General features: G+C 42.3%; 1 protein-coding gene across 2 annotated transcripts; it reads right to left on the minus strand.

The window, feature by feature from the left end:
- Positions 1-5,295: 5,295 nt before the first annotated feature.
- On the minus strand, positions 5,296-26,600 carry stxbp2 (syntaxin binding protein 2). Of its 2 annotated transcripts, none has more exons than XM_029727231.1 (18): positions 26,485-26,600; positions 24,838-24,887; positions 24,650-24,731; positions 24,203-24,279; positions 23,995-24,070; positions 23,685-23,788; positions 23,319-23,467; positions 22,925-23,009; positions 21,922-22,052; positions 21,457-21,564; positions 21,121-21,244; positions 18,601-18,681; positions 16,580-16,721; positions 16,022-16,128; positions 15,779-15,877; positions 14,022-14,107; positions 8,814-8,971; positions 5,296-6,246 (listed from the first exon to the last, which is right to left on the minus strand). In XM_029727231.1, the coding sequence occupies exons 1-18, from the start codon at positions 26,552-26,554 to the stop codon at positions 6,182-6,184; spliced, it is 1,794 nt and encodes a 597-aa protein (XP_029583091.1). In that variant the 5' UTR covers positions 26,555-26,600; the 3' UTR covers positions 5,296-6,181. The 2 variants fall into 2 exon arrangements, with proteins under 2 accessions (XP_029583091.1, XP_029583090.1); XM_029727230.1 differs by having other exon boundaries at positions 8,814-8,974.
- Between the last annotated feature and the right edge of the window lie 198 nt (positions 26,601-26,798).

Raw genomic sequence — 26,798 nt, forward strand, 5'->3', positions numbered from 1 at the left:
TGACCACACTCTTCAAACAAGCAGACTGTCACCAACATCATGCATAAGCTTACCTGTTGTGGAGTGAAGCACATGGACAACCTCTACGTTACCTTTAGGGAGCAAATAACACAGTTATTGTAATTTAAAAAAACAATACAGACAACAATACAACTATTCTTTCAGAGTTCAGACGTTGAGTAAAGCAAGCATTGAATAAACTGATTTAATCATGCTTTCAAAATACAAGCGTGTGATGGTGGGAATGTACAAGAAGTCAAGTGAACAAATCAACACGCATCCATAATCAATAGACATCTGTTTATCAAAATGTGAATGAAATATAAGAAAACACAAATATATTTACTTGACCTCACCTGTTGCATAGTGACTTGCCTACCTACTACGCATATGAATACCTCTATATTGGTTTTCCTTTTTGTTTTAAATGTGCATGTGATGTTATCCCACTAAAGCAATAAACATTTCAAGTGAATATATTTACTTGAGCTGAGGGATCCTGTATGGTCTTGTATTCAGAGCCAGGGCTAAAGGAAGCTGATCTTGGTGTCTCTCTCTGGGAGTCTGCTGGTTCAGAAAAGACCTGGGTGGGAGAATCTGGTCTATAGTATCCCTGCCTGAGTGTGAGTGGAGTCCCTTCAGTCAGGACGATCTGGGGTGTGGAAGACCATGGTGGCACATCTGCCTTGGAGCCCTGACAGAAATACAGAGGATGGACGTCATCATTAACACGTCACTGCTGTTGCTTTATACTCTAACCTAGGGGGCACCAATGTTGTGTATTTTTTACAATCTGCCACAATGCTTTTGGCTAGAAACAAGCCGTAAAATGCCAGAGGATGATGTGACTGATGCACATAGTCATATATGGCATGTCTCTATGACATTCAGAAGCTGAGCTACGACCTTCCAAAGTCAAGGAGTCAGAGAAATTGGACTTTGCTTGGGAAGTAATCTTATACAATGTGTGACTGTCAATATCAATTGGTCTAATCGCCGTCTATAAAAGAGAATACGTATAATTTCATTGAGAGTTCATATAAATTATCATAATAAAATGTATTTGGTAGCAGAATAACATTTAGGGAAAATCGAGTCTAGACTTTATTTTTTGGTGGTGTATTTAATATGGGCCCTGGGTGGGAAAGGTTAGGAACACCTGCTCTAACAGAGTAAGTTCTAGATTATTGCATAATTCCAAATCAAGCAAAGCACCTACTCCCTTGGCACTCCTGTGTATGTGAGAGGATTTGACAGGTTTAAATGGTAATTGCTTCATGTTGTTTTTCTGGGGACATTTGTATGGTTAAACAGTACAAATACGACCTACCCAGATTGATCAAGGTGGCGAGACACAAGTATAGGAACAAAGTGGAGGAGCAATTCAGCGGGTCGGATATGAGGCGTTTGTGGCAGGGGCTTCAAACGAGCACGGTTTACAAAAAGAAAGCCAGTCATGTCGGGACACCGACGCCGCACTACCGGACGAGCTAAACACCTTTTTCTCACACTTTGAGCAAAACGACTCTGAGCTGTCGAGGAGAGTCCCTGAGGACAACGAAGGCTACGTGCTTACGGTGTCCGCGAAGTCATTAAAACATGTTAACCCTTGCAAGACTGCCAGCCCAGACCGCATCCCTAGCTGTGCCCTCAGAGCATGTGCAGACCAGCTAGCTGTTGGGTTTCCTGACATTTTTAATCTCTCTCTAGCTCGGGCCGTTATCCCCACCTGCTTCAAGATGTCTACTATCCTCCCAGTGCCCAAGAAAGGGAAAGTAACTGAACTAAATGACTACTGACCCGTAACACTCACTTCTGTCAATCATGAAGTGCTTCGAGAGGCTAGTCAAAGACTGTATCACCTCCTCAACACACTCAATCCTCTCCAATTCGCCTACCGCCCGACAGATCCTCGGACGACACAATCACCATTGCACTGCACACTGCCCTCACCCTCCTGGACAAGAGGAATGCATACCATAGCGCCATCTAAGCTCACCACAATGCTCACAGCTCCGGGACTGAACTTCCTATGCAACTGGGTCCTGGACTTCTTGACGGGACGACCCCAGATGGTAAAGGGAGACAAGATGACCTCCTCCACACTGATCCTCAACACGGGGGCCCCACAAGGGTGCGTCCTCAGTCCCCTCCTGTACTCCCTGTATACCCACGACTGCGTGGCCTTACATAGTTCCGACTCCATCATCAAGTTCATTGACGACAGGACAGTAGTAGGGCTTATTACCAACAAAGACGAGACGGCATACAGGCAGGAGGTTGCCAGGTAAACAACTTCTCCCTTAACTTCAACAAAACAAAGGAGCTGATTGTGGACTTCAAGAGAAACCAGGCAGCGTACGTCCCCATCCTCATCAACGGGACACTGTGGAGACGGTCAAAAACTTCAAGTTTCTCAGCGTACACATCTCCAAGGAGCTGAATGGTCAAACCACACCGTGGTGAAGGCACGACAGCGATTCTTTAACCTTAGAAGGCTGAGTAAATGTGGCCTGTCCCCGAGGGTTCTCACAGTGTTCTACAGGATCACCATCGAGAGCATACTGTCGGCCTGCATCACAGCCTGGTACGGCAACTCCACCGCCGCTGACCGAAAGGCACTACAGAGGGTGGTATGCTCGACCGAACGCACCATTGAGTGCACACTGCCTGCCCTCCATGACACCTACAACACCAGTGTCACAGGCGTCAAAGTGAGTAGACCAAGGTGCAGCATGGAATATGTTCATCTTGAGTTTAATGAAGAAGAATGAACACTTTACAAATTAAACAAAAATGACAGCAGACAGTTCTGTCAGGTACTTACGACTAAGCGGAAAACAACTACCCACAAAAAAACAAAGGAAAAACAGGCTGCCTAAGTATGGCTTCCAATCAGAGACAATGATAGACACCTGCCTCTGATTGGAAACCATACCCGGCCAAAACATAGAACACAAAACATAGAATGCCCACCCACCTATCACACCCTGGCCTAGCTAAACAGAGAAAACACAGCTCTCCTAGGTCAGAGCGTGACAACCAGGTGTCTCAGGAAGGCCAAAAAGATCATCAGGGACCTCAGCCACCCGAGCCACGGCCTGTTCTCCCCACTTCCAACACAGGCTTATCATGGTAAAAATGAACAGACTGGCCAATAGCTTCTACCCCTAGACCATCAGGCTGCTGAATAGCCACCAATAGTCAGCTACCTGCTCCCCTTGTCCCCCTCCTACCCCTTGGAAGTAGGGGCTAAAATGTGCTCCCTTTTGGGTAGAAAAACACTGGGCTAGGGCTTGATTTGGAAGTCAGAATAGGGCCTACCTGGGGTGTGACAGCTGGATCAGGTCCAGCCTTTGTCTTCACCCCATCCTGATGACCAGCAGAAGACCCATGTATCCCTGGCAACAAGGGAAGGGTCACTCGCTGGTCAGCAAGCCGATGACCCTGGGTGTTGGCCAACAGGTTAAAGAACCGGTCAGCATCTTGTCCTATCAGAAAGACAGAGAGCGAGAGAGAGGGAGAGAGAGATAAATTGAGAGTGGTAGGGAGGGAAAGAAAAAGGGGGAGGAGCGAGAGAGAGAGAAAGAGGGGAGGGAGAGAAGACAGAAAAATCAATACCAACTTTTCCAAGATGAATAGAAAGCACTACTGGCAGCTGTTTGTCTGTATATCTGCAATTTCAGTACAGCACCACCCTTAGTGGTGTCATAAGAACCCAGAAACATCCGGTTTTCAGGGATAAAGTATCTTCAACCTAGCTTCCTTTCCCCCTGAAAACCTGATGTGAGGACCCCTCAAGGGCTTTTCTTTAACACCTGCTACGTTAGGTTAGTACAGTACTGACCTGAGGGTATAGTAGTGGAGTGGGTTAGATCGTCTGTACAGAGGCTGACTGCAGGTCACAGACTTGTCTTGTTGTCTTCAGTGTCGTACTAAATTATCTAAACTAATAATTCCAGTCATTATTAAATAACATATACCATATTTGAGTCCCACCTTGAACGAAACATTACTTTTACTGTTAAATGAAGCCTTTATAAGCCTGTATAGATGCTTCACTCAGAACCAGAACCGGTGTCATTTCAGCCATTGATAAAGAAAATACAGTATATGGGGGACTATTTAGGTCCCACTTCAAGCTACACCTAATTTGTAAGTCTTACTGAAGCATTCATAAGACTTTTATAAGGCATACATATGATATATATGCCGTTTAGCAGACGCTTTTATCCAGTGACTTACAGTCATGCATCTTACAGACGGGTGATCCTGGGAATCAAACCCACTCTCCTGGCATTGAAAGCACCATGCTCTACCAGCTGAGCTACAGAGGACCACAGCAAATGCCAGATGTAACACCAGATGTAGCGGCCTGTCATATCAACATTATCTAATATGAAACGCTATAAATGACTTGTGAAGCACCTTCAGGCTCTGATCAGTCCCTACACCCAAAGAAGGGCACTGTGTTCATCCACCTCTGGCCTGCTCCCCTCCCTACCTCTGCGGAAGCCCAGTTCCCGCTCAGCCCAGTCAAAACTGTTCGCTGCTCTGGCACTCCAATGGTGGAACAAGCTCCCTCACGACACCAGGACAGCGGAGTCAATCACCACCTTCCGGAGACACCTGAAACCCCACCTCTTTAAGGAATACCTGGGATAGGATAAAGTAATCCTTCTAACCCCCCCCACGCCTTAAAAGATTTAGATGCACTATTGTAAAGTGGTTGTTCCACTGGATATCATAAGGTGAATGCACCAATTTCTAAGTCGCTCTGGATAAGAGCGTCTGCTAAATGACGTAAATGTATGTGGTGTTTATGCTCAAAATCTATACACATTAAAACACATATTTATTTTTTAAGTGGGACAAATATTTGCTATTCAGACTGAGACATAATGCAGTATTAAGAAGTGAGGATAAGCATGTATAAGTAATTAAACTCAGTGGCATAAGGTCTCCAATCCTAAACAGGTTGGTGGTCAATAGCAATTACATTAAACAAAGACCTTCAACATCGATTGTGAAAGCCATAGAAATTAAAATGCATGCTACAACACAAAACGCATGCTTGATTGCCATAGAAATGGACATTAGAATGTCATGTATACAATCAAAATAGGGGCGGTTTCCCGGACACAGATTATGCCTAGTCCTGGACTAAAAATAATCTCAACTGAAAGTTTTTTTCCCAGACTTAATCTGCACCCGGTACCCAGACTAGTACTATGTTGATTTCTCCTGGCTTCAACACCAGGGATTCTCTTGTCAGCTAGAACATATGACAAAGAGTAACATGTATGCATTTTGTTTATTCAAAATTTGGACTAAAATACAAAGACATCAAAGGCCCAAACAACCACACTTCATCCCTTCCCTTATAAAACCTACATTATTATGAAAGTGCATGATTTCAGAGAAAGACACTACAGTAGTAAAGACATTCAGACAGATGAAAACAATAAATGTAACTCAGGAAAGGCACACAAGTATTTAAATGGTCCCAACACAGGTTACATCTCAATAGTCTAAAGAGGCCACTGCTCTTTACATCCTTTCGTTCATCAGCAGTGAGGACAAAAGGAGAGGACACCACTTTAGAATGTTGATATGCAGCCCATATTTGTACCTCAATTACAGTAGAAGACACAGATTCAAACAATCTTCATAATATAAGGGCAGTTTTAATTAAATATTCAGAGCAAAAGATGTCCATCACAGCCTTACATTAATACGTATGTACATCATTGGTTTTAATTCAAGCATAATTCAAATAAGAAAATTCAATAAAATATTGAAAATCACAAGACACTATCCTTTAATGACTACATCTTAAAAAAGGCACTTTCTTTTAGTCGTCTCAAACCCTGCAACAGACGAGTACACAAGCATCTCATGATGAACCCCTCCGTTAACAGCAGACCTGGGTTCAAATAGTATTTGTATTTATTTTTAACCGTGCTAAATTGAACTTGTCAAACCCAATAGAACCACTGGAATAGTCCTAAAAAGTGCAAACCCCACTGATCTGGCACTCCCGGCAGTCTTAATCAAAACACTCAAAACAAACGCAATTTGAATCCAGGTTTGTGTTCAGAGACATTCTCCCAGCAGACTCAGACCAGCTCCCTTCCAGGCCCGAGGAGAGAAGGGAGGGTTATATCTAGCTTTCAGGAGTTTAAACCAGGTCCAGCTTCTTCAGGTCATTTAGGAAGCTGGTGGGAGTGACAATGTGAGACGAACCTATAGAGAGGAGGGGAAATGACAACACAGGAAAATTAATACTAATTATATGGCGCTTTTCTGTAACCAAAAGACACTTACATTCATTGTGAAGATTCATGATGAAAATGTAAGGAGAGTCTCAGCGGCGCATTTACCGGACATGAAAAAAAACATGCTGGGGGATATACAGTGCCTTCAGAAAGTATTGACTTTTCCCACATTTCGTTGTGTTACAGCCTGAATTTTGAGATTTGTCGTTACTGGCCTACACACACACACACACACACAATACTCCATAATGTCAAAGTGGAATTGTTTTTTGAAATGCTTAAAAATGAATAAAAACATTTAAGCTGAAATGTCGAGTCAAGTATTCAACCCCTTTGTTATGGCAAGCCTAAATAAGTTCTTGAGTAAAAATGTGCTGAACAACTCACATAATAAAGTTCCATGGACTCTGTGTGCAATAATAGTGTTTAACATGATTTTTGAAAGACAACCTCATCTCTGTACCTCACACATACAATTATCTCTAAGGTCCCTCAGTCGAGCAGTGAATTTCAAAACACAGATTCAAAAGTTTTCCAATGCATTGCAAAGAAAGGCACCTATTGGTAAAAAAAAAAGCAGACATTGAATAATATCCCTTTGAGCATGGTGAAGTTATTAGTAACACTTTGGATGGTGTATCAATACACCCAATCACTACACAGATACAGACGTCCTTCCTAACTCAGTTTCCGCAGAGGAAGGAAACCGCTCAGGAATTCCACCATGAGGTCAATGGTGACTTTAAAACAGTTAGAGAGTTTAAATTGCTGTGATAGGATAAAATTGAGGACGGATCAACAATATTGTATACTGATTAAAAATAAAAACTCAACAAACAATTTCAAAGATTTTACTAATATACAGTTCATATAAGGAAATCATGACTGGGCTTGGGCGCACTGAGGAGCCAGGCCCAGCCAATCAGAATGAGATTTCCCCACAAAGGGCTGTATTAGAGATAGAAATACTCATCAGTTTCATCAGCTGTCCGGGTGGCTGGTCTGAGACAATAATGCAGGTAAAGAAGCCGGATGTGGAGGTCCTGGCGTGGTTACACATGGTCTGCGGTTGTGAGGCAGGTTGGACGCACTGACAAATTCTCTAAAACTACGTTGTAGACAGCTTACGGTAGAGAAATTAACATTAAATTATATAGCAACAGCTCTGGTGGACATTCCTGCAGTCAGCATGCCAACTGCACGCTCCTTCAAAACTTGAGACATCTGTGGCATTGTGTTGTGTGACAAAACTGCACATTATAGTGGCATGTTATTGTCCCAAGCACAAGGCGCTCCTGTGTAATGATCATGCTGTTCAATCAGCTTCTTGATTTACCACACCCTTCAGGTGGATGGATTATCTTGGCAAAGGTGAAATGCTCACTAACAGGGATGTAAAAAAAACAATTGTGCACAAAATGTAAGCGAAATAAGCCGTTTGTGCATATGGAACATTTCTGGGATCTTCTATTTCAAATCATGAAATATGGGACCAACACTTTACATGTTGCGTTTATATTTTTGTTCAGTATAGTTGCTCCAAAATACTAACCTAACTGACAGAGTGAAAAGGAGGAAGCCTGTACAGAATACAAATATTCCAAATCATGCATCCTGTTTACAACGAAGCACTAAAGTAATGCTGCATAAAATGTGGCAAAGCAATTCACTTTTTGTCTTGAATATAGTGTTGTTTGGGGAAAATCCAATACAACGCATTACGGAGTACCACTCCCCATATTTTCAAGCATAGTTGTGGCTGCATCATGTTATGGGTATTGCTTGCAATAGTTCAGGACTGGGGTGCTTCTCAGAATAAAAAAGAAACGGAATGGAGCTAACAGGAGGCAAAATCCTGGTGTAAAACCTGGTTCAGTCTGTTTCAACTTGACAGCAGGACAATAACCTAAAACACAAGGCATAATCTACACTGGAGTTGTTTACCAAGACAGTGAATGTTCTTGAGTGGCCGAGTTACAGTTTTGACTCAAATCTACTTGAAAATCTATGGCAAGACCTGAAAATGGTTGTTGAGCAATGATCAACAACCAATTTGACAGAGCTGAAAGAATAAGTGGACAAATGTTGCACAAACCAGGTATAGAAAGCGCTTAGAGACTTACCCAGAGGTGTAAGGTGCTTCTTCAAAGTATTGACTCAGGGGTGTGAATACTTACGGAAATGAGATATTTCTATACATTTCATTTTCAATACATTTGCAAAAATGTCTGAAAACATGGTTTTCACCTTGTCATTATGGGGTATTGTGTCCAGAGAGAAAAAAAATGTAATCTATTCAGGCTGTAACACAACAAAATGTGGAATAAGTCAAGGGGTGCGAATACTTTCTGAAGGCACTGTATGATCTTTTCGCGCCACCAGCAGGGGAATTCCAAAACGAGGGTACATGGTGTGTCGTCATTGTAAATAAAATAAAAAATTCAACCGGCTTGCCTGGTTAAAGATAAGGTTAAATAAAATATTTTAAAAAAAGAGTACACTATTAAGTTTCAGTCCAACTATTGTGTTCCTTACCAATCAGGACCTCCCATTTTCCGTCAGTAGCTCGAGTGACCTCGTAGGCGGAGCGCATCTCGGAGTGGGACACACCGCCGATCATGAAGATGATGAGCCGAGGGCCGGAACGATACTCCGTTGGAGACTTGTTCTTGTGCCATTGTCCGAACCGCGCACTGCTGCAGTATGATACAAACATAATAAAACATGTACATTTCTAATTATGTAGAAATGATTTGCTGTGGTAAAATAAAACATGTACATCAGTGGTGGCTGGTGGCACTTTAAATGGAGAGGGTGGGTTCATAGTAAACGGCTCAAACGGGATACATGGAACGATATCAAACACATTGTTTTTAATGTGTTTGATAAAATTCCATTCACGCCACTCACCAGCCTCCTGTGATGTACTGTACATTGGTAATTATGTAGTCATCCAACGATCATAATTATATATCCATTACCAACAATTATGGATCTTAAATCAATACATGGTCATGGTGTAAATTGTCACACTATATTTTTTTATTATATAATAGATACCGTGGGTGGTGTAAAGCCTCAAGATAATATGATTTCACAAGATGGCTGGCCATGGTTAATGCACAGAATTAAAAAGAACATAGTATATTATAACCCAAAAATAAAGTATATTATATGTATGGGATAATCAACGAGGGGCTATGTAGATGTACTATGTGAATAATCCAAGATGCAGGGGTGCAATGAGGATATATTAAATATGATCTACATATACAGTACCAGACACCTACTCATTCAAGGGGTTTTTATTTATTTTTACTATTTTCTACATTGTAGAATAATAGTGAAAACATCAAAACCATGATATAACACGTATGGAATCATGCAGTAACCAAAAAAAGTGCTATATATTTTTATATTAGAGATTCTTCAAAGTAGCCACCCTTTGCCTTGATGACAACTTTGAACACTCTTGGCATTCTCTCAACCAGCTTCATGAGGTAGTCACCTGGAATGCATTTCATTAACAGGTGTGCCTTGTTAAAAGTTCATTTGTAGAATTTCTTTCCTTCTTCATGCGTTTAAGCCAATTAGTCGTGTTGTGACAAGATGGGGGTGGTATACAGAAGAAAGCCCTATTTGGTAAAAGACTAAGTCCATATTATGGCAAGAACAGCTCAAATAAGCAAAGAGAAACGACAGTCCATCATTACTTGAAGACATGGGTCAGTCAATCTGGAAAATTTCAAATATTTTTGCAATTTCTTCAAGTGCAGTCACAGAAACCATCAAGCACTATGATAGAACTGGCTCTCGTGAGGACAGCCACAGGAAAGGAAGACCCAGAGTTACCTCTGCCGCAGAGGATAAGATCATTAGAGTTACCAGCCTCAGAAATGGCAGCCCAAATAAATGCTTCAGAGTTCAAGTAACAGACATCTCAACATCAACTGTTCAGAGGAGACTGCGTGAATCAGGCCTTCATGGTTGAATTGTTGCGAAGAAACCACTACTAAAAGGACACCGCTAATAAGAAGAGACTTGCTTTGGCCAAGAAACACGAGCAACGGCCATTAGACCAGTGGAAATCTGTCCTTTGGTCTGATGAGTCTAAATTTCAGATTTTTGGTTCCAACCTCCGTGTCTTTGTGAGATGCAGAGTAGGTGAACGGATGATCTCCGCAAGTGTGGTTCCCACTGTGAAGCATGGAGGAGGTGTGATGGTGCTTTGCTGGTGACACTGTCAGTGATTTATTTAGAATTCAAGACACACTTAACCAGTATGGCTACCACAGCATTCTTTAGCAATACACCATCCCATCTGGTTTGCACTTAGGGACTATCATTTGTTTTTCAACAGGACAATGACCCAACATCTCCAGGCTGTGTAAGGGGTATTTGACCAATGAGGAGAGTGATGAACCTGGCCTTCAATCACCCGACCTCAACCCAATTGAGATGGTTTGGGATGAGTTGGACCGTAACAAGTGCTCAGCATATGTGGGAACTCCTTCAAGAGTGTTGGAAAAGCATTCCGGGTGAAGTTGGTTGAGAGAATGCCAAGCAGGTTCACACTGAGCACATGTGACAGACGTGACAGAGTCTGGAGACGCCGTGGAGAACGTTCTGCTGCCTGCAACATCCTCCAGCATGACCGGTTTGGCGGTGGGTCAGTCATGGTGTGGGGTGGCATTTCTTTGGGGGGCCGCACAGCCCTCCATGTGCTCACCAGAGGTAGCCCGACTGCCATTAGGTACCGAGATGAGATCCTCAGACCCCTTGTGAGACCATATGCTGGTGCGGTTGGCCCTGGGTTCCTCCTAATGCAAGACAATGCTAGACCTCATGTGGCTGGAGTGTATCAGCAGTTCCTGCAAGAGGAAGGCATTGATGCTATGGACTGGCCCGCCCGTTCCCCAGACCTGAATCCAATTGAGCACATCTGGGACATCATGTCTCGCTCCATCCACCAACGCCACGTTGCACCACAGACTGTCCAGGAGTTGGCGCATGCTTTAGTCCAGGTCTGGGAGGAGATCCCTCAGGAGACCATCCGCCACCTCATCAGGAGCATGCCCAGGCGTTGTAGGGAGGTGATACAGGCACGTGGAGGCCACACACACTACTGAGCCTCATTTTGACTTGTTTTAAGGACATTACATCAAAGTTGGATCAGCCTGTAGTGTGGTTTTCCACTTTAATTTTGAGTGTGACTCCAAATCCAGACCTCCATGGGTTGATAAATTGGATTTCCATTGATTATTTTTGTGTGATTTTGTTGTCAGCACATTCAGCTATGTAAAGAAAGAAGTATTTAATAAGATTATTTCATTCATTCAGATCTAGGATGTTTTATTTTAGTGTTCCCTTTATATATATAAATATATATAAAAAAAAAATATATATATAAAAAATATATATATAAAAAAAAAATATATATATATATATATATATATATATATATATATATATATATATAAAAAAAAATATATATATATATATATATATATATAAAAAAAAATTATATATATATATATATAAAAAAATATATATATATATAAAAAAAAATATATATAAAAAAAAATATATATAAAAAAAAATATATATATATATAAATATATATATAAATATAAATATAAATATATATATAAATATATATATAAATATATATAAATAAATAAATAAATAAATATATAAGATTTTATCAAGAATTTAAACCCTGCCCTCAAAAAGAGCTTTGCTCTGAACGAGGAAATCCTTGTACGTCCCAAATGGCACCCTATTCTCTATATGGCGCACAACTTTCAAACAGGGCTCATAGGGCTTTGGTCAAAAGTAGTGCACTATATAGGGAATACGGTGCCATTTGGGTCACCACTGCATTGTGTCCATTAATGAGTAAACACACAGATTACCAAGCCCAGAAGTGCCTTCAGATGAGCTTTTATACAGTGCATTCGGAAAGTATTCAGACTCCTTGACTTTTTCCACATTTTGTTACGTTACAGCCTTATTCTAAAATGGATGAAATTGTTATTTCCACACACACACAATACCATATAAGGATAAAGCAAAAACAATTTAGAAATGTTAGCAAATGTATAAAAAAAGGTGAAATATCATATTTACACAAGTATCCAGAGATGTTTGATCGGGTTCAAGTCTGGACTCTGGCTGGGCCACTCAAGCACATTAAGAGACTGGTCCCGAAGCCACTCCTACGTTGCCTTGGAAGTGTGCTTAGTGTTGTTGTCCTGTTGGAAAGTGAACCGTTGCCCCAGTCTGAGGTCCTGAGTGCTCTGGAGCAGGTTTACATCAACGATCTCTCTGTACTTTGCTCATCTTTCCCTCGATCCTGACTAGTCTCCCAGTCCACTGAAAAACATCCCCACAGCATGATGCTGCCACCACCATGCTTCACCTTCGGGATGGTGCCAGGTTTCCTCCAGAAGTGACACTTGGCATTCAGGCCAAATAGTTCAATCTTGGTTTCATCAGACCAGAGAATCTTGTTTCTCTTGGTCTGTGTCCTTAAGGTGCCTTTTGGCAAACTCCAAGCGGGCTGTCATGTGCCTTTTACTGAGGAGCTTCCGTCTGGCCACTACCATACAGACCTGATTGGTGGAGTGCTGCAGAGATGGTTGTCCTTTTGGAAGGTTCTCCCATCTCCATAGAGGAACTCTGGAGCTCTGTCAGAATGACCATTGAGTTTTTGGTCACCCTTCTCCCCTGATTGCGCAGTTTGGCCACGTGGCCAGCTCTAGGAAGAGTCTTGGTGGTTCCAAACTTCTTCCATTTAAGAATGATGGAGGCCACTGTGGTCTTGGGGACCTTCAATGCTGCAGATTATTTTTGGTACCCTTCCCCAGATCCTGTCTCATGGCTCTATGGACAATTCCTTCAACTTCATGGCTTGGTTTTTCCTCTGACATGCACTGTGTATTTCCATATCATGCCCAATCAGTCGAATTTACCACAGGTGGACTCCAATCAAGTTGTACAAACATCTCAAGGATGATCATTGGAAACAGGGTGCACCTGAGCTCAATTTTGAGTCTCATAGTAATACTTATGTAAATAATTATTTTACAAAATATATAAATTAGAAAACATTTCTAAAAACCTGTTTTTCGCTTTGTCCTTATGAGGTATTGTGTGTAGATTGGAAAATGTTTTGATAATATTGGGGCGACAGGTAGCCTAGTGGTTAGAGCGTTGGACTAGTAACCGAAAGGTTGCAAGATCGAATCCCCGAGCTAACAAGGTAAAAATCTGTCGTTCTGCCCCTAAACAAGGCAGTTAACCCACTGTTCCTAGGCCGTCATTGAAAATACGAATTTGTTCTTAACTGACTTGCCTAGTTAAATAAAAGGTAAAAAAAAAACATATTAGATTAAGGCTGTAACGTAACAAAATGTGGAAAAAGTCAAGGGGTCTGAATACTTGCCGAATGCACTGTTCAACATGAGCAAGCTATACCAACAAATTAAAAAAAAAATAACTCCTGGTAGATTATTCACAGGCTGTCTAATGGCAGCTTGGATCAACTAACTTTTCACCTCTCCAGCCCACTTAAGTACACCAAAGCTCTATTTTAAAGATTACAACTGAGATTAAAGTGTTAATGTATGTGACCCTGGTTATCCATCTGCCTCCGATAAGGCCATGCCCCTTCTCTGTCCTCGGACCGGCTCCTCTGTCCCCGGAACAGCTCCACCCCCGTGACGTATACAGTATACACACCTGACAGTCGTCTGCATGGTGTTGATGGGGGCAGGCTCAGAGATGAATGGCCACTGCTTCCTGTCCAGCTTGTCCTCTATGGCATTCTGGAAAATTAGACAGACATGGTTGGTCAGACTTGGAATTTTTGGATGACAGTAATTGGCTAGTCAAATGCCTCACAATAGTCCCAGTCGGTATTCAATTAATAAGGAATACCTCTCGACCACGCCCACAAGTTGGGGAAAACCAACAGTATTTCCTGTTGATCCACATTGTAAAAGAAGCAACTTCATCATAGATTTGTTTTTTGTTATACAGAAACAACAAAACATGCAGAAAAGCTGATGTGTTGTTCAATGTACATGTAGCCAGGTCAAAAATCCTGACCTATGGTTCGCAGAGCTCCCACGTAGGGAAACAGAGCCTGTGAGAAGAGCCCTGTGGCTTCAGGCTATTCGGTGTGGGAGAGTGAGAAATGTGGAGGGCGCGGTGTCCAAGTAGACTACACGGAACTATGTGTGTGGAAAACATCCTCACAGGTAAGACATTTAACTTGTTTAGTACAGTCCGTTTGGAACTATACTCACTACTCGTATAGTCCGTTTGTTTGTGTTGTTGGTCTTGGCTAGCTTAATGTTCCGGTCGGTAGGTAGCACTCACTCAAGTGGCTGCTAGCTAGCATCGTCATGACAGAAAAGGGGGATCTGGGAAGCCCTACGTTTTTCTAAGTCGTGAGAAGGCCAGAGAGCAGGCAATGTTGAAAAGTAATTTTTATACATGTACTTTTCTTAAAATGTAGTTTTGTAATTGACTAAAACAAGGAAATGGTGGTTGAAAAAGGTCAAGTTTTTGCTGTGAGCCACTGGGGTAACCACAGGTTGTCTTCCCCACAGATGGGCAGGGTCGTGCCTCTCTATCTAATACCGACTGGGTCTATATCAGGAAGCCATTGCACCCATGAGTTTACCAGTCAAATTGCCAGGGTTATAGGTTCCAAGCCACTTCTATTCATTCTATTTCTATGTGTGCTGCTGCATTGTGGGGGGTGTTTTTATTGCTTGTTTCAACAAGGAGCAACAAAGTTTAATCACTTTGTTTAGAGTACATGTTACCGCCGAAGCGGACTCAACTGCACTAATGCCCGACCGTCCTGTCGTCAGTCAGCTGTTGACAGATCCACCTGTACCCAAATACCTGAGACCCGATCCAGAATTTAAAAAAATGTCCGAAAGTTTTCTAGATCGAATCCCCGAGCTGACAAGGTAAAAATCTGTTGTTCTGCCCCTGAACAAGGCAGTTAACCCACCGTTCCTAGGCCGTCATTGTAAATAAGAATGTTCTTAACTGACTTGCCTAGTTAAATAAAATACAAATAAAATAATTAGCACGAGTCTGCTGGGTGTCCCTCCCTCACAGCATGGTCCCTGCTAGAGTAGCACCTCTCTCTCATACTTTATTAACCAGAGCTGATAAAGCATCTTAAAAATGTACTTTTCTGCTGCTTCCTGCACTCGGATCGGACCTGGATCCGACCAAGTCTATATGGAACGGGTCTAGTTGTCCCGGGTCAGTTTGTGAAAGGGTCTCATACAAATATATATATATGTATAAATATATATAAATATATGTATAAATATATATATATATATATATATTTTAATGTATGTACACATATCGGGTCTGGGTGGGAAAGCCCCAGGCCCATTTCAAAGCAGATCCAACTTTTTGGACCCGTGAAATCCTCAAACCACACTGTCTATCCTTCTCCTCCATACCTCCATCACGTCTTTGATGGTGGGTGTCCATCGGGAGAGCTGGTACGTGCTCTCCTTGCGCTCTTTCTTATCAGGCAGTGTTTTCCCAGCATTGAGAGCCTGAAACACAACATTTCACATTTTTCAAAATATAACAAGGGAAAAAAAGGCTTCACTGTAAAAAGAGGCATTTGTTCAGCCCAGAAATGTGAGAGCGAGAGCGGGAGAGAGACGGACAGACCGCAGAGACAGAGCCCTACTGACCCCAGCGATGACGGGGCAGCCCAGGTGCTGTAGGTTGGTGATGATGTTGCTGTTTGCCTGCACGTTGGCATGCTGGATTAACTTGGTCAGGTTCTCCTCTCCAATGCCTGTGTGTGAGGAGACCACCGTTACACAGAGTAGAGCTGGAGAACGTAATGAGTGACGACTCATCAAGTTAGCCTAATCAAAACTGCTTCCTTAGCTAGCGTGTTGTCATCCCCCGAGGATCAACAGTAACCACATCATATATCCTTAGAGAGACCATCATTATTTACAGAGTAGAGCCAAGCGCTCAACTTAAAAAGACCACCATCTGCTCCTCAGGCCAACATCCACACACACACACACACCAAAAAAATGTGATCAAGTCAATTGATCTTATAGAGCTGCTCAGGAAAGCTATCATTTCATTTCAATAGCAGTCGGGTGGAGAGTAGCTGTGTCGCATCATATTACAAACGCTCATATAGCTGTACCTGCTGTGTGTATCTTGACCATGCATTGACAGAAGGCAGACACATTTGGGATCACGCAGCCAGCGCCATTCTGTTGACCTACCCTTCTTCTTGTGGAAGACATAGAGCAGTATGATGCGGATCTTGTCGTAGGGGTCGATGTCAGTGTTGAGGAGTACCGGGACGATGCTCTTCATGGCATCCTTCAGGGGTTCCCCATCTACATCAGTCCCCATGGCCAGGTCCTGGGAAACATATGGGGGGAAACAACAAAATCGACAACACCAATCAAAGGCGTCATTCTCTAGGTCCCCACCCCCCAATCTGCATCAGTCACACATCAATGCATTAACACTGCAGATCCTAGTCCCACAATCAGACCCGGATTACATCACTCCTGGACATGCTGGGTACGTCTCAAATGATCCACCACTAAACCTACCATGTTAAAGACTAGAAAACAAACCTGAGCGGCGCTATTAGAATCATTAAGATCAAAACAATGCATGCGTCCCAAATGGCACGCTATTAGTAATGCACTAAAATCGGGACTCTGGTGCCATTTGGGACGGGGTAAATGTGTTGAGGGAGAAAGTAGGAGCTGTCCTGGGAACCAGGAAGGGAAAGGGGTTCTAGTCTGAGATGTACGATGTCTTATGGTGTAAGGTTTCTGGATGGATGTAGTAGTAAGAGCCTGGCAACATTGTCTTTAAAAAAAGACTAGGTATGACATGACAACAGCTTCCTGTGCATTACTGCAGGTTCAGAGAGGGAGACTTGATAGAGATGTGCGACACGTCTCGTCTCAAGCCCTTTACACAACATTAGTGAAGTGGATGCCCACTAGGACGCCAGACATCGTCAAATTGCACCCTATTCCCTATATAGTGCACAACTTTTTTCTTTTTTTACCCCTTTTTCGCCCCAACTTCATGGTATCTAACTGGAAGTTGCAGTCTTGTCTCATCCCAGCAACTCCCGTACGGACTCGGGAGAGGCGAAGGTCGAGAGCCGTGCGTCCTCCGGAACACAACCCAACCAAGCCGCACTACTTCTTGACACAATGCCCGTTTAACCCGTAAGCCAGCCGCACCAATGTGTCGGAGGAAACACCGTATACCTGCTGACCGTGTCAGCGCACACTGCGCCCGGCCCGCCACAGGAGTCGCTAATGCGCGATGGGACAAGGACATCCCTGCCGGCCAAACCCTCCCCTAACCCGGATGACGCTGAGCCAATTGTGCGCCATGGGTCTCCCGGTCGCGGCCGGCTGCGACAGAGCCTGGACTCGAACCCAGAATCTCTAGCAGCACAGCTAGCACTGTGATGCAGTGCCTTAGACCAGCGTGCCACTCGGGAGGCACAGTGCACTACTTTTGACAAGAGCCCTGTGTGTCCTGGTCAAAAGTAGTGCACAAGTGAATACGGTGCCATTTGGGATGAAGCAGCCTATAAAGCTTTTAAGAGACTCAAACAGAGAGGTAGAAATAGAGATGGGAACGTGGGAAGGTCAACACCCCAGTGGAGGCTAGATGGGGTGAGTGGGTGGGAGTGGGACAGCATTATTATATGATAAGATAGTTCTAAATATTAAGATATATTACACAACAGCACAACATTATCATAGTGACCTAGTCATTCATGGTTTAACCACCTAAGGCTAACATCCAGGGATGTGACTATTCAAGATAATATATTTGTTTTTATATTATATAGAAAAACAAGGAAAAGAATATATTTGGGAAAATAAACATTTCAGTGTAGAAAGAATGATAGAGGATGTCAGGAAAGATGGGAAAAAAATCACTGAACAGAAACCTATAAAAATGTAATTAAAATGCTATAGGTCACTCTCGAAAAAGAGATGATTCATCTGACGGGTCTTGCTGGTTGAATAAAAACAGGGTGTTTACACTTCCGAGAAACAAAAGCATGCTCCTGGGTGTATTATGAGTGTACCTGCCAGGTCATTAGCATAAGGTTTCATAAGAGAGGGAGGGAGCTTGACGGCACCCTTTATAGTGCACTACTTTTGATCAGATCCCTATGGGTCTTGGTCAAAAGTAGTGCACTATATAGAGAATCGGGTGCCATTTGGGACTTGTGTTTTGTAGCAACACTGACCTGTTCCACCTCACAAAGCTTGTCCACCGAGGCTTTGAATTTCTTCATGCAGGCCTCAGCCAGGTGCAGGTGAGTGGAGTACTGCAAATCAAAACAAACATGACTTATTAACTTCTAAAAGTTGATGTCATCACACTATCATGATACTCCCCTTTGTTGCTACAGCCTGAATTCAAAATGGATTAAATTGCAGTTCTCACCCATCTACACACACTACCCCATAGTGACACAATCAAAATGCTTTTAAGAACTGTTTAATTTTGGAGGGAAAATTAAATACAGTATCTCATTCACACCCCTGAGTGAGTCAATACTTTGTAGAAGCACCTTTAGCAGTGATTATAGAGCTGTGAGTCTTTCTGGGTAAGTCTCGAAGAGCTTTCCACACATGGATTGTGCAACATTTGCCCATTATTTTCTAAATTCTTTAAGTGCTGTCAAATTGGTTGTTGATCATTGCTAGACAACCATTTTCAGGTCTTAACATAGATTTTCAAGTAGATTTAAGTCAAAACTGTAACTCGGCCACTCAGGAACATTCACTGTGTTTTTGGTAAGCAACTCCTGTGTAGATTTGGACTTGTGATTTAGGTTATTGTTCTGCTGAAAGGTGAATTCATCTACCAGTGTCTGGTGGAAAGCAGACTGAAACAGCTTTTCCTCTAGGATTTTGCCTGTGCTTCACTAGCGGTTCTGGGGGGAAGGGGGGGGGGGGCAGTGCCCCTGTGACAACAATTTTGGACCCCCTTGTGGCCCCCCTAAATGTGGAGTATGAAATAATTTTTACATACATTTTTGCTATCGTTCTTTTTTTACATCCGTTATTAGACAGTGGCAACGCGGAACATGGTCTTTTGCATGCTAATGCCTGCAATGCAGTGAAGAAAACAATATGACAACAATGTCTAATGTAACTGGCCCCTCTAACAGTACAACTGGCCCCAGCTTGGCCCCCCCAATTGAAATGGTCTAGAACTGCCACTGCTGTGCTTAGCACCATTCCATAATTTTTTTTATCCTGAAAAATTCCACAGTCCTTAAAGATGAGGTGGCAGGTAGCCTAGTGGTTACAGCATTGGGCCAGTAACCGAAAGATTGCTGGATCGAATCCCCGAGCTGACAAGGCAAAAATCTGGCGTTCTGCCCCTAAACAAGGCAGTTAACCCACTGTTCCCCAGTAGGCAGTCATTGTTAATAAGAATTTATTCTTAACTGACTTGCCTAGTTAAATAAAGGTTACACACAAAGATTACAAGAATACCCATAACATGATGCAGCCACCACTATGCCTGAAAATATGGAGAGTGGTACTCACTAATGTGTTGCATTGGATTTCCCCCAAACATAACACTTTGTATTCAGGACAAAAAGGTAATTGGTTTGGCAATTTTTTTGCAGTAATAATTTACTGCCTTGTTCCAAACAGGATGCATGTTTTGGAATATTTTTATTCTGTACAGGCTTCCTTCATTTTACTCTGTCAATTAGGTTAGTATGGTGATGTTGTTGATCCATCCCTCGTTTTCCTATAACAGCCATTAAACTCTGTACCATGGTGAAATCCCTGAGTAGTTTCCTTCCTCTCCGGCAAGTCAGTTAGGAAGGACGCCTGTATCTTCGTAGTGACTGGGTGTATTGATACACCATCCAAAGGGTAATTAATAACCACCATGCTCAAAGGTATATTCAGTGTCTGTATTTTTATTAACCCATAGGTGGCCCTTCTTATGCGAGGCATCGGATAACTTCCCTTATCTTTGTGGTTGAATCTGTGTTTGAAATTCACTGCTCGACTGAGGGACCTTACAGATAATCGTATGTGTGAGGTACAGAGATGAGGTAGTCACTCAAAAATCATGATAAACACCATTACACACAGTGAATCCATGCAACTTATTTTGTGACTTAAGCAAATGTTTACTCCTGAACGCATTTAGGCTTGCCATAACCAAGGGGTTGAATTCTTATTGACTTAAGACATTTCAGCTTTCCTTAAGTAATTTGTAAAAGTTACTAAAAAACATAATTCCACTTTGACATTGTGGTATTGTGTGTAGGCCAGTGACAAAAAAAAAATCTAAATATTATCCATTTAAAATGTGGAAAAAGTCAAGGAGCGTGAATACTTTCTGAAGGCACAAGTAGAATGAAAAAAATTTATTGGCCGTGCATTGTAAGTGGCCCGCTACACCGGATGCGCAACATTTGCAGAGGGTAATACGCTCCTATTCATTTCAATTAAATCAGGCTCACGCCCCTTGAGTGTAAAATGCACCTTTTTTTATGTGCAGCTCACTCCTGAGAACAATAGGATAAAGTAACTTGCACTAAGCTTTCAGCGTAGCAGGTAAAAATCCTACTGTTTGCTAGTATGGACATTGGAACACGGCCCATGTCTTTGCCAAATGTGAATAGAACATGTGTTGACATTTAGGCTGACAGTATATGATCACTGGAGAGACATGAATGCCAGTCTCAACCAATCAACTGATTTTAGATGGAAAGACAAGGAACACCCACCAAGCTGAGTTCCTTCTGGTACTGTGGCATCTTCTTCAGCATCTGAGACAGGTCTTTGATATTGGCCTTATCAGTGGACATCCTCTTGCTCTCACAGAACACACGCAGCAGCTCAGTCACTTTCCTGGAACACGAACAAAGAGCATCAACATCTGAACCCAGGGTTGGGTTCAAATCAAGAAAGAGAATTCATGATATTAATTTTTACAATTCACTTCCTGAATGCAACACTAAACTTACCTCAAATCAACTCTGGATCATGTCATCTCTTATTAGTTGAGGTTAGATTAGTTAAAAACACTAGTTGTATGTAATCTTAATGATCGTGTGTCTTACTTGGTGACGTCAGCTATGTGCATGTGTCTCAGCTGGACCCACAGATCATCGTCTTCGTCCAGGAGAACCTCCTTCTCCTTGGAATCCCCGATTCCAGTCGTCTGATATCTACGACACACAATAACACAGGGATCGTTTGACAACTAGAACACACAAAATAACAACCGTTATACAGGGATAACAGATACCTTCTACTCATGGTATGATATGTAACTATACATTAGTACTATATATAACTACATAAAAAAATAATAAATAATATGGTGGAAGAAAGGTTATACTCCTAACCTGTAAAACGACTAACCAAAATGTAAAACTGACCCTTAAACTAATCTTAACCAATTCTGAAATGAAGTATCGTTTTGCAGGTCAGGAGTGTCTGTATAGCATTTTCCATATGGTCATCATGGGCCTTGGTCAAAAGTAGTGCAGTATATTGGGAATAGGTTGCCAAACTAAGCCTACTTGTAGATGTCCTGTTTGATGTCCAGAAGGTCATAGACCATGGCCTGGAAAGTCAGCTCATGCAGAATGGGAGAGATGGGGTCAAAGCCACGGTCCACAATCAACAGCTGTGACCTGGCCCTGTCAGGACCCTGAAAACGCATTAGACATCTCACGTCAGGGCAAGAAATTATACCTCAAACTGTCACTTTTTAATTACCACTTAACCACTTCAATGCTTTGGCAGACAGGGAATATTGTTTTAGATCAAATGTATTGCCTCTAGCTGTACAATAGAATGTCAGGAATGCTTTTGGGTAACAGGTTTTACCAACAAGTCGCCTAGTCAGTGCCACCATCAGACTTGACCACATTCAGAAGAGGTTTTTTCCCCCAAGCCTTTCACACGTTCAATTCTTTTCTAAAAGTACAACCACAATAACAAGAAAATATCTATGCCATGTGTATTCTAATACCCTTTTCACACTGTACTGCACTGGCCTGCTTATGCACCCACCACAGTGGATATTTTGTTGTGAAAAACACATATCCGAGCCAGCACAGTACGGTTCTGCACGATAGTGTGAAAATGGTATTACTGTGCTGGGTACTGAGGCAGAGACACCATGGAGAAGATAAGAGCAGAAAGGTAAATGATATCAAATGAATACATGCCTTCAGAAGTCCAACACAGGCTTAAGGAAATGCCAGCTAGGAAAGACAGAAAAGGAGAGAAAAAGTAGCCAAACAGCAGAAAGTGTGAAATATAATTTACAGGAAATCAAGTGCGAAAGTAGAAGTAGCTATGAGAGACTCCGATAGATGTAACACTTTCAAAATGCTTCAATAATCATATCATTAGCCCAGTATCATAAAGACAAAGCATTTGATGGTTGCCGATAGAAGTCATTCAACGCAGTGTATTTTCAGGGAGTGAACGGTCATTTTGAGCCAAGCAGACATGGTACTATTAGTACTGTAAAGAAGTATTGTGAGAGGTGGTGAGGCATTGGTGTCCCCTCACCTCTCCCATGCTGGGGTTGTCTGCTTTATGGGCGTTCAGACGCTGATACACCTCCTCAGCCAGTCTGGCATTCTCCTCAGGACCGCTACGGTAGAGGGAGGGAGAGAACGAGAGAGAGAGAGGGTGACTTGCGACTGAACTAGCACAGACGTGCAAAAAGCCCATTGAAGACAGGCTCTGTATGCAAGACCTGTGCGATGAGCTTTGAAAAAGACGTTGAAAAGTGTCAATTCGCGATCCAGTTGGGGTGTTGCTACCGTCGTCCACTATTGGAGGACTAAAAGTATCCATTTACTCAGATGAACACCCAATTCCCACTGAAACCTCTGGTAGCACTTGCATGACTGTATTTATGAGACCTGTCTGTAAGTTAGGGTATGGTGTGTATAGGTACCTGCGGTAGCGGATGGCAGGGTACTCCTTCAGGGTGTCACAGAGGGTGGCGATCTGCTCTGCCAGAGTCTCCATCATTCTGTCTTTATTCCCCTCCCCAACTGGACTGTAGAACGAGTGCAGGGAGCTGGGATCGTCCAGGGAAAATACCTAGAATAGAGAAGGGAGAGGAAGGGCGTGAGGGAGAGAGCGAGAGACGACAATTACTGGGTATTTTCACTGGATACTCCTAAGAGCGATCAAACTACCAAGGAAATGTGTTATTTTCAATGGGAGAGGCAAGATGAGACTTTTGGCTATTTGGCCATGCGACCAGAGTTGAGCAAAGTTCAAAGAAGGTGCTGTAGGTAGGTAGGTAGGTACCCACCTGGGACTCGTATGGCAGGAAAGCCACGTTGATCTCCTTCAGAGTCTTGATGACTCTGGCAACTCTGGACCTCCCAATCTCAGCAAAAAGAGCATCTGGGCAGTCTGCAGGATAGGTGATTGGCACAAAACCAACAGTTATTTTGTATTATTAAACAAAATATTCATGCTTTTTGTCATTTTGCGAGGTTAAATCGCAATTACATTTAGAATCTCCTTTCAAGAGAGACATGACCAGAAGGACACCACATTTTTGTTGTATCAGACAAGGGAAGAGTATAGTTTTGAAGTTTTATAACAAATGGTCTTACTGTCTGTGAAGAAGATGTGCGCCGCTTTGTAGGTGAAAGCAATCTCTTTGAAGTCATTGATGAGAGCACGAACCGACTGAGAACATCCACACACACAGGTGAGAGAGAAAAAGAGGAAGATGAGTGTAAGATTGCTTTACAGCAGGACAGGATATGGCAGTTGATGACATAGTGAAAGGGGGAACGGCAGGGGAAACACACTTCTCACCTTCTCTGAAGGAGAGATCAGATAAATGGCCTCCAGGCTGGAGATGGGTTCCCTGCGCTTGTTGATGTCCTCCACAACTGGGGGAGGAAAAGGAAGATCAGTTAGTGACTGTACATCCTAACTGAAGAACGCCTCCACAGACACTCACTTCCTCATACTATGACCCACACCTGGGTTCAAATAGTATTTATTTCTTTAAAATAGCGTTTAATTGAGTCTGCCTCAAGTGCCAGATGGGAGGGGTTGGGTTTGTACTTTTGGGACTATTGGTTCCATTGCACCAGACAAGCTCAGTTGAGCGCAGCTTAAGTATTTGAAAAACAAATACTGTTTGAACCCAGGTCTACTCTGAACCTAGTTTAGAATGATGTGTCCCCTTGATCTAATAAATTGTTATTGACAAATACAAGTAGCCTAGCCCACTGGCCATCCCATCCCAACACTTACTAGTCACCCCCTCTGCCATGATATCTGACATCTTGCAGCAGGAGGACAGGATTCGCATGCTGATGTGGTCCACAATGAGCACCTGGACAAACAGATGGGCGTTATCAATTCATATTCAATTGATCATTAGACATTATGTCTTTTGACCTGGATCTTTTCAGAGCAACGCTCAACATTTTTTACAATACCTTCCATTCTCCATCCTTCTTCACACTTTTGATAACTCCATTCAGGATTTCTTAAGAGATGAGAAAAGACAGACAAGAGGAAGTATGAAATATTACAGTAACAAAACTGAAATGTGTCCAACAACTCAGAATGAGTAGACGCGTTTATTTTATATTTAGTTTACCTGGGGGGTCAATTAAGAACAAATTATTATTTACAATGACAGCTGGCAAGTGGCAAAACATTTGGAAATAGACAACAGTAGTCTAGGTTCTGGAATATATATACATTTTTGTTTTCCTAGTTCCATATTTGACAGAGATCTCTTAAAGTTGACCCAATTGATCTATGTTTTTTCAGATGCCGTTTGTTAGCCAGTGTCAAACAGTAACTAATTGGGTCGTAAAAGGCAAAGGAACATAAACTTACACAGGTAGTGGGTACACATCGTCTTCCTTCACATGTATGGTTGATCACAAGGCAGCCCACAATCAACTAGCTACACCCAACTTGACCTATTGTTCCCATCATAGCTTCCATAATAAAGTAAGCAAAACACAAGGGAACACTGTAAATATATGACCCAGGATGACAGCCTCACGCATAAACTTCCCCACCCTCCTGACCAACGCATTCAATACTCCCCACTTGGTAAACAGTTCGATCACATCATTAAAAAAAAACAGTGGTACATCTTGAGCACTGATCCACAACCGGAAAAGACGTTTCCCCCGCGGGTCGTCTTCAGACGCGCTCCCAACATCAGTCAAATGGTGGCGAGGTCTGACATTCCACCGGTGCCATGTAGTACCTTTCTAGACAATGTGGTGGCTCTTCACAACATTAGCTCTCTGAGATACATTGCCATCGAACATGTTAAGACTCCTAGGAGGGGGGAGATACTGATAATCTATTATTGAGAAGATAATTGTATTGGATCCACCGTTTGTGTACAATGTATCTTAGCGGTCTGAACCAGGAGTTTGATATCAGACCATTTCTTCTTGCCTTCCAAGTCACCTACTTGGTCATTTTGTAAATATATATTATTTTCTGGAACTACTACATGTACCCATCTCATTGTTATAAAATTATTAGAGATAAACAAATTGTTTTTGCATCCACCATGAGTCATGTCCGCAATGGTCACGTGACGTGAGATGTGTATATTTTGTTACGTGTGCACTCAGTTTGTTTGACCTGATGAAGATCCGTTTCGGATCGAAACGTTGTCAAAAAAAGAGGTGAAATGGGATCTTTAAGAGTGTGCGGGCCTTCTTGTTCTTTACTAGTATTGTTCATTAGCCCAGCACCTATGTTTTCAAGGACGTGCGTATGACCAAACTTTTATAAAGTCAGGAAAACAAGTTTTAGAGCTAACTTGAAATACTACTACTAGTGATGAGGCATACTCTTCCCAGTCACATTTAATATTGAAATTTAAATAGCCTAATGACAGCTAGCTATCTCCCATGGCCAGGCATTACTAGGAAGCAACTTGCTTGAGTGGCGAATGCTATGCATCGCTAGCCAGGCAGTTTGGATGTTTTCTGTTATTAATTTTCGTGACAACAAACTAAAAACGTGATGGTGTCAAAAAGTCACTATTTCGACCGCAGAGCGTCGAACAGTAGAGAGATATAAAATTAACAAATGTCTTAACTTACTCTCTCCGACTACAGCCTTCAGTCCGCTTGGAGCCATCTTGACACTTCCGTGTTGTCGATTTTTTTCCATTACATGTTTTAACTGACTGACGTAAACATAACACCTACGTCATGCCCGCTTCGTTTTTTAAAGATAGAAAAGTGTTCAAATGCACTCAAAATGAATAAGTAAATAAGAGTTTCCAATTTGACTAAAGTGTTATTGATATTCTTCATGAGTTAATTTGCATTAAAACGTTGTCATTTACAGTAGGTCTCTGATACAGGATATGAGCAAAGAAAATAAGATGTTCTTGTGGTTTGGTTGCGAAACA

Source organism: Salmo trutta, chromosome 32 (genome assembly GCF_901001165.1).
Source record: "Salmo trutta chromosome 32, fSalTru1.1, whole genome shotgun sequence".
In the NCBI taxonomy this organism is placed as follows: domain Eukaryota; kingdom Metazoa; phylum Chordata; class Actinopteri; order Salmoniformes; family Salmonidae; genus Salmo; species Salmo trutta.

Bases quoted from the DNA above. Each gene is read 5' to 3' on its own strand.
- stxbp2 (XM_029727230.1), bottom strand. From the start codon at position 26,554: ATGGAAAAAAATCGACAACACGGAAGTGTCAAGATGGCTCCAAGCGGA. The intron at 14,108-15,778 runs GTATGGAGGAGA...CTAATTTTCCAG, and splicing joins CCATCAAAGACGTGATGGAG to AATGCCATAGAGGACAAGCT. The intron at 8,975-14,021 runs GTGTGTATACTG...ATCATACTGCAG, and splicing joins ACCATGCAGACGACTGTCAG to CAGTGCGCGGTTCGGACAAT.